The sequence below is a fragment of the Hemicordylus capensis genome, chromosome 6, assembly GCF_027244095.1.
Source record: "Hemicordylus capensis ecotype Gifberg chromosome 6, rHemCap1.1.pri, whole genome shotgun sequence".
Lineage (NCBI taxonomy): Eukaryota > Metazoa > Chordata > Lepidosauria > Squamata > Cordylidae > Hemicordylus > Hemicordylus capensis.
Window position 1 is genome coordinate 85,551,018 of NC_069662.1, and position 8,680 is coordinate 85,559,697.

Below are 8,680 nucleotides of genomic sequence, written 5' to 3' on the forward strand. Positions count from 1 at the left end.
GGTAGCAGCAAGAACACTGAAAGCCGACAGCACTTGTCTCCCTGTAAATAATATCTAGCTCATTGAACTGTTAATATTTCTGATTCAACTCTACTGTCTTGTCCCTGCATACCACAACTCTCTCTTCTGGATTCTACAACACACAGCTTAGGTTGCTCTGTGCTTCAACCCTCGATTCTGTTATGAGGTCAATTTTAAACCCCAGGCTGTGACTGTTAAGTGTATGTCCCAAGTTCAGTCTTCTCTAATTATTGCAATATTGTGAGGCTACATGTCTGCCTAGAATTATTGTAACTATGTAGGTTGCTTGTTTTAAAGGAGAAGTGTATAAAGGTACAATTCTTTCTTTCTTTCTTTCTTTCTTTCTTTCTTTCTTTCTTTCTTTCTTTCTTTCTTATCTCAATACCTTGGAGTATACATATACTGTACTAAATTTCAGGGCTCTGGTTGTCAGGAAGTGCCCTGAGAACTTTGATGCTCATGACTGAATCAGTCAGGAGGTGCAAGTCTCTCTCTTGATATGTGCATGCGGGTGTGTGTAAAATACCAAAAAAATCTCTCTCCCCCCACAAACAATAGCCATTTAAAATGGAACTCTACAATTCAGTCCCACAGAAATCAGTAAGACTTTAGTCCAAATACATACAATTTTAATATATTTAAGGCTACAATGGGGAGAGACCCCAAAATGGACTGGCAACAGTAACAAAGCAAATGACCAAGACTGATAGTGTCATTTATTTTTATTGTAAATTACTAAAGCAGAGGGCACAGTGCATACAGTACAGAGAACCCATCATGGACAGAGTGTGGGAATGTGATAGGAGGGGAATGTGAGAGTAGCGTTAAGTCCTATAACTGCTACAAGTGAACTGTGAGTTGTCTGGCATGTCACAGTTTAATAAATTACAAGGTTATATGAGAAAACCCGAGCAATTGTTTTTGGGTTTCAGTGAAACCCAACCAATTAGCTTTAAGACTTGCTAACTTTAACACTACAAATAATTCTGTATTTCAATCAACTGGAAAGCTGCTTCCTGATGACTTTGACTTGAATGAAGACATCAGTGCATCTTTCTGGATTCATTTTCTTTTTCATTCTAAAGACAAAAGCATAAGACAAAGTTAGAGAGAAACTAGAGGTAAAAATGGCACAATTCACCCTAATGGAATGAGATTTTGTATAGATTCCAAATTCAGTTAATGCTGAAAATCTGAAACTTTGAAAATTCCCCAACATTTGGTTCAGTGTTAGTTAAAAGATTGGGGTACCTAAGAAATCCTAAAACAGTTACTTATCATTATCACTAAATGGGACTCAGAATAATGTACTGTGTACATATGATTCATGGAGGAAATTTGGAGTTAGGAGCAGAGTTTCAAATGACTGTGCTTTTACTACCATGTTGCCTTTTGCACAAGGCTGCATCACATCATTATGATAATGTGAGATTTCGCTGTTCTTCATTGCTAGCATCCCTGATGTGCTCTGGTGTGTAAACAAGGTTCTAGTTATTCAGAAAGCTTGCCAACTTTTTTCTAGTTGGGATCCTGTGATTTTAACACTTGTAGGACAAATAAAACTTCAGAAGTAGGTAAGCTTTCCTTGGTATGCAGATACAGATAGGAAAAGCTTTATCTGCAAAATTTCTGTTTGTTCGCCTGGTGTTAAAGGTACAGGAGCCTTGCCAGGAAAAAAACAATGGTAACAGGGCTGAGACTAATAAGGGTCTTAATCACCAGAGCAAAGTTGATGGTTCTGATACCCAAATGTAAGTAAGGTTTCCAAAACGTCAATAGGAAAGAAGGAGGCTGTCAAATAGAAAATTAAGATTATTGCTCTGGTGTTTTTTTTAATCACTCTAGAACATAGGAAGATTATTCAAATATTATATTGCATACATGCACAGGTGTCTGTATGAATGAGTGTACATGCATTCATTGATGTGGGTTTTACGTTTTCCACTGAAGTTTTCACTTGGGGCTGCCACTTCAGAATTTGGACACCAGATATATATTCCTTTAACTTTCTTGACACACAAGGGAGGGGGGTGTTGTGGGAATACTGCAATTGGGTCCACCTCCCAAATTGGGTCCACCTCCCCAATCTCCTCCCTGGCTTCATCATCCAGTTCCCACTTGTTGTGGTATCCTGCAAGTATGACCGTTGATTGATTGATTGATTGATTCAATCAATCATACTTGCAGCAAGTATAGGAGAGGGCATATGGCAGATCTGGGGATGGAATGAAAGAGAGAAACTGGCTTTATCAAAAGCTTCAGGACTAACTCCTTGTTCTGTGGGAGATCTGTGGCTAGATCTCCCAATGTTTTAGTTTAGCTTTAATGCAACCATGGGAGTTCTACATTTGATCAGAGCAGTGGAACTGTGGGAGTTTTGCTATTTTCCCAGTCTAAATGCTGCTCCAAATATGCTTTTGGTGTTACAGCATAAAGAAAATAGAGATACCTGCATTTAACCATTAAAGAAACGTATCTGATGTCCAGGTTATCAGGTGACAACCATAAACCCTCCCCACTCCAGTTCAGTTGGTACCAGTTGCTTAAAGAAGGGAGATGAAGCCCATTGCTTTTCAGATATACAGGCAGCCATCCCCTTGGTACTTAAAAACACAGGAAGTTGCCTTATATCTTGTACTTTATTATTAATCCTTGATACTGGGGTTTCAGTGTTTCCATTACATCTGTGTCCAAAATTCTAACCAAACTTGCACATTTAGTGCTGTGGTAATTCAACTCATTAGTCAAGAAAGTTGGGGAGAAAAGGGAAAGATATTAAGTGACAGACAGACAGACAAATTACTACTAGTAAAATGGGCTTGCACTTCATAGGACTAGAAATCTCAATTTTATATTGCTTTCCACACCATAAGATTTCCTTTTCATACAGCCCTAGTAACTATGGAAAAAGCATTATGTATATTGACTTCTTGCCGCATCAAGGAATGGTTATGTGTATCTGCTGACATGTGTAGAGTTCAGCTAAGAGATGGATTTCCCAATAGACACCATCAAACTGAAGAACCATGCTCTGAGGGGTGCCAGGGAGGTCAGGGTTTTTTGGTCTGTTTTCTGGTGTGGAAAAATTCTTCTAGGGAGAAACTCTTAACATACTCTTTGAATTTCAGTTTTTCCTTGAGGAAAACTCTTAAATACTCCTTGAATTTCCAGCATTAGTCCAGGCAGAAAGGCAAGGTGACTGATGGATTCAGCAAACTGGGTGGGGGTTTGGGGAAGCGCTGGGCCTAGGGGCTCCTGCGAGGTAAATCCTTTCCATGCCATTGCTAGCCCACATGTAAAAGCCAAATCCTGCACATGCATATGGTGTGCTGGCATATGCAATCACCTTACAGATCGATTGAATACTTTTATAAACCTTGCCCAGTACATGGGCAAGGTATTCCCGTACACTGTAGAGGAATAGTGTACAGGGCTGACAGAAATCCCCAGATTTCTGTAACAAGCCTTCAAACACTCTTTAAAAAACCAGGAAAAATTAAAGCAGGAGTGGGCTTAATTGTCAGCTTCTGTTACTGGGAGGATTATGTTAATTTGGAAAACATTGTCTGTTAACCTAAATAGATTCACCTTCCCAAGCATTATGAATGGGCAAGAGGATTGCACTGGATATGGGGTCCTTTATGCTGTGAAGAATGTTCAAGTCAGGCTATATCTATAGAGAAAAGCTTTAAGAGGTGGTCTGTATGTACAGCAAGTGGCATCCCATGGTGCGTTTCTGACTCCCAAACATACTGCATAGCAAGTTTTATCTACTCTACTGGTGAATACTATTGACATGGATTTTGGGTGCTGACACTGCCTATGTGATGGCTGCAATTCATGAGGTGAATTGTACTAAATAATACAGCTGGGGTGGGAAACTCTTCAGGGGGATGTCCATTCCCATCCAAAATGTAACATATTGACCAGCCCTAAGTAGGTGAGTTTGTTCCTAACAAACAGAATAAAATCAAGATTAACTTACCAGATGTCTCTATTTGCTGTTTACTTGGTCAGTTCTGGAAATGGTTCTGGGAATGGTTCTGTGCCTGGCTCTTTGCTTACACCCTCAGTTGGTTGTTCATTTGGCAGTAGACTGGAAAAGTCTCCTGGTTCTAAACTGAGTTCAAAGTTTGGTTCTTCACTTGGCTCTATGCTTGGTTCCACGGTTGATTCTCCTCCACTCATTTCTTCATCTGGCTCTTCACTTGCCTCAATAGTTGGTTCCTCACTTGATTCTGCACTTGTTTCCATTTCCCCACTGATTTCCTCACTCACTTCTTCACTTAGTTCTTCAGGTAACAGTACACTAGGTTCCTCACTTGGTTCTGCACTTGTTTCCGTTTCCCCACTGATTTCCCCACTCACTTCTCCACTTAGTTCTTCAAGTAACAGTACACTGGGCTCCTCACTAGGTTCCTCACTTGGTTCTGCACTTGTTTCTGTTTCCCCACTGATTTCCCCACTCACTTCTCCACTTAGTTCTTCAGGTAACAGTAAACTGGGCTCCTCACTAGGTTCCTCACTGGGTTCTTCACAGGGTTCTAAGCTTGGTACGACATTTGAGTCTTCTCCACTTTCTCCCCCATTTGGTTCTTTGCTTGGCTCAATGCTTGGAATCTCGCTTGGTTCCTCAATCACTGGGGCAACATATACCTCTAGAAAAATGAAATAATGAACATTAATCATGGGTAAGATGCCAACTGTCACTGAATATCGAACACCTGAATACAGACTTAGATCAGAGATAATACAGTCTTAGATCAGATTTTTGTTTTGGAATTAATGCATTTTAGGTATTGTTTTATCATCTAATAAAAGTTTAGGTAAACCCTAAATAATGACAACATGACAATTCCCTTAAACAGTATTTTTTGTAATGCATTCTTACCTTGTATAATCAAAAGAAGAGCTAGAGCTGAGAAGAAAGATGCCTTTCTCGACATTGTTGACTTGTTACCTTTTGTGCAGTGCAGGCAACAGAGATGCAGTTTGCTGTATCTAGTGGGAAAAGGAGCTCTGGCTGTATTTATAGAAGCAAACCCTTGGTCTCTGCCTTCTCCACACTCTAAGGAAGTTGCAGGAAAGAATTATTCACCCCCTTTGTTAAAGGTTCAGATTAGGATTTGGGATTACCATTCCTATTGGTAAAATTCCATTTCAATAGTGCAGGGTAGATAACCTTTTCACACTGAGCCTGAAGGAAAATTGTGTGTGTTTGCGCAGAGGATAGACTTAGTCATGGAAAAGACTCTACAATAAAGCAAGACTATTAACAATTTGCTTCTGGTGTTTCTGGTTTCTCAAGGCAAATTATTCTGATGTAATGGTCTTGAGCTGAGTGTGCTCCATACTGCTGATCTGATACTTGACCAATAGAAAGTACCTCCAGGCTGTTGGTGGTAGGTGAAGGATGAGTGATGATTGTGCTGCAGTTTTTCATACTCTTACAAGAGGTTACATAAGAACATAAGAACAGCCATGCTGGATCCGGCCCGCAGCCCATCCAGTCCAGCATCCTGTCTCATACAGTGGCCCATAAGATGCCTCTGAGAAGCCCACAGGCAAGAGCTGAGGCCATGCCCTCTCTAGGGATGTGCACGGAACCCCGGCGGGGCGATTTGAAGGTGGTGGCGGGGGGGTGGGTTCCCTTTAAGAGCGGGGAGAGGGTGCACTTACCGCTCCTGCCACTTTCCCCCACTGGTGTCATTTTTTTAAACAGCCCATCGAGGCAGCAGTGTGCCTCCCTGCCACCCCATTGCCCTCGTCTTCTGGATATGACCGAAAGTTGCTGACGCAACTTTATGGGCCTCCGAACCAGTTCCGTGCACATCCCTAGCCATCTCTCCTGCTGTTGCTCCCCTGCAACTGGTTTATAGAGGCATCTTGCCTTTGAGGCTGGAGCTGGCCTATAGCCACTAGACTAGTAGCCATTGATAGATCTGTTCTCTGTGAATTTGTCTAACCCCCCTTTAAGCCATCCAAGCTTGTCTATAGTGTTGGAATACTGTATACTGTTAGGTTTGTCTATGGTGTTGGAATTCTAACCTTACAGTAGGGATGTGTACAAACCTGTTCAGATGCCCTTCCGTACCCTTCCACGGGGACGGTTCGAAGTTTGAAGGCCCCGGGGGTGGCACTTTAAGGGCGAGGGGAGGGTGCACTTACCCCTCCCACCATTTCCCCACGGCCGGCATCATTTTTTTGTAAAACCCTTTGGGGTGGCAGTGTATCTCCCTGCTGCCCCGTTGCCCTCCTAGGCCGGAAGTACCACGCATGCCCAGTACTTCCGGCCACTTTTGGCTGAGGAGGGCAACGGGGCGGCAGGGAGGTACACTGCCGCCTCAAAGGTTTTTACAAAAAAATTATGCCGGCCAGGGGAAAGCGGTGGGAGGGGTAAGTGCACCCTCCCCCCCACCCTTAAAGCACCACCCCCGCCGCTTCTGAACCTCCCAGCCACAGTTCCATGCAAACCGCTCCCCTGCAGTCAAGGTTAGGATGGGCTCTCTGAAATGTTGAATATGAAAATATTGAAATATATAAATAGTGCTTTTCCATGCACTGCTTTGCTCACTGTCCAAATGAGAATACTGGTTCATCTTTTTAAAAAATCATTAATTCTGGAAAGTCTGTGGTATTCACATACACAGAGATGTGTCCAACCAAATTATTGACATTTATTTCCTAAAGACCAAGGACAGTGTTACTTTCTGAGTATTGGGAAGATCTTGACCAAATTAGTCATGGCTATGTTCTAATGAAATGAATGGGACTTAAGTTAGTGATGACTAACCTTTCTCATTTATTTCAATGGTGCTCAGTCATTATTAACATAGTCACTCTGAATCCTGCCCAATAATTTCAACATAAGTATCCTATGTCTTCAATAGTGACTTTAACAATTAACTTTTATCATACTGCAAGGCTCAGTTCTGCCTCTTATACCATTAAAATGCTATCTTATTTCACCTTATTCCGTAGCAAACCAGGGCTCTCTATTTACCAAGTGTACAATTTTGCAATGAATGCCAAAAACATGTCCAGAAAGGGAGGCATTTACCAACAATGTTTCCAAAAGTAGTTCCAACTTTGTCCTAAATGTAGAGAACATAAAACAGATTATCAACTCTTGGACAGCTACCGAACTGAATTTGGAGTTGTGAATTTTAAGAGCAAGTTTGTTAGTCACTTATCCCAACCCCACCCCACACACACACCCCGCCCCAACATGTTTATATCTCAGTTATTAAGAAAACTGCTAATTTGTCTTCAATAGAGCCATTGTGTGTCGACTCTTACATAAATAGGGCTTCCTTCTTCCCCAGGAGGGAAATTCTTCTTTTATCCAATTTGTACAAAAAGCATGTATTTGAATGCACATACTTGCAAATTCACTTGAAATTTTAGTTCAGCATAGGCTTCCCTGACAGATGTTTACCTTACCCAGAGATCTAGAGATTTCTATCTCAAAAGAGAGAATTAACCTAAAATATAAAATACGAGTTCAAAACTCATTATGTCAGTTAATTCTGAAGAACAAATACCTCAATTGTTTCGATTTAGTTTTAACATAAATCTAATTTAACATTAATTTAATAATTTGGTCCCATTATTGTTTTGTGGGTAAGATTTTGGCATCTAGGAATGATTCTAACCTTTTCTCTAACCTTGGGCTGCAATCTTGATCCTTGTTACTCATGCATATATAAGTCCAGGTAAATGAATGGGAGTTACTAATAGTAGAATAACAATTCATTGATGGATAGTTTATATGCGTTTATTCTGTGACACAAGAGGTGTTTGAACAGTTCACATTTACCAAATGTCATTCAGGCAAGCCAACCCACAGCACTAACAAAAGCATTATCCATCAACCCCTGTGAGTCTAGCAATAAAATGCATTGTCTGTGGCATCCCACAACTGCAGGTGGAGGTTTTGTCACCTCCAGGTATTTTTATTTGTCCACTATTTTCAAAGCAGTTCAAGAAAGCTGAACAGTGAAATACGGTTAAACAGCTGTCAGGTTTATGTAAATTTAGAAACATTTGCCTTCCCCCACATTCAACAGCCTCCTTCTCTTTGAATTCACTCTAAGAGTGAAGGCAGGCTTAATTGGGGTCAGGGCTCTCCAGGACTTAATTTTGTGCTTAATAAAAATCAAAATCCAGGTCTCAGTCTTGAAACATGAATATAAGAATAAATTAAAGCACCCCGGGTGAGAGTGGCATGCCTTGACCACAGAGTAATTCCTTCAGTACCACAGTAAGTCCTCAAAACAGGAATGAAGTGGGGTGGGCTTCCCTATCAGAGAGTGTTCTTGATTCTAGATTGACTGGAGCATTGAACAGAAGTCATCTACTGGAGATGTCTATGGGATGCCATGTAGTGAGGCCACCTCTTTCTGCTAGTGTTGAACAAGTGCCCTTGTGTGCCTCGGCTTCACCAGCTCTGGGATAGGGTACGAATGCCAGCATTGCAGTTTGCAGAATCAGACCATCCTTACCAAAGTTACAGTGTAAATCTTAACATTACTTATAAGTACAACTGATTTCAACTAACTCCCTAGTAAATATTCTTAGGACTGCAGTCTTACCTGGAAGCAATGGAACAAATTCCAATGGAATGAGGAACTAATCCAGAATGAATCTATCTATCTAT

The 8,680-nt window shown here is 41.2% G+C and overlaps 1 protein-coding gene across 1 annotated transcript; it reads right to left on the bottom strand.

Moving 5' to 3' along the window:
• Positions 1-758: 758 nt before the first annotated feature.
• On the bottom strand, positions 759-5,001 carry LOC128330625 (protein TsetseEP-like). The gene is made up of 3 exons (XM_053263759.1): positions 4,913-5,001; positions 4,007-4,679; positions 759-1,100 (listed from the first exon to the last, which is right to left on the bottom strand). The coding sequence occupies exons 1-2, from the start codon at positions 4,965-4,967 to the stop codon at positions 4,027-4,029; spliced, it is 708 nt and encodes a 235-aa protein (XP_053119734.1). The 5' UTR covers positions 4,968-5,001; the 3' UTR covers positions 759-1,100; positions 4,007-4,026.
• Between the last annotated feature and the right edge of the window lie 3,679 nt (positions 5,002-8,680).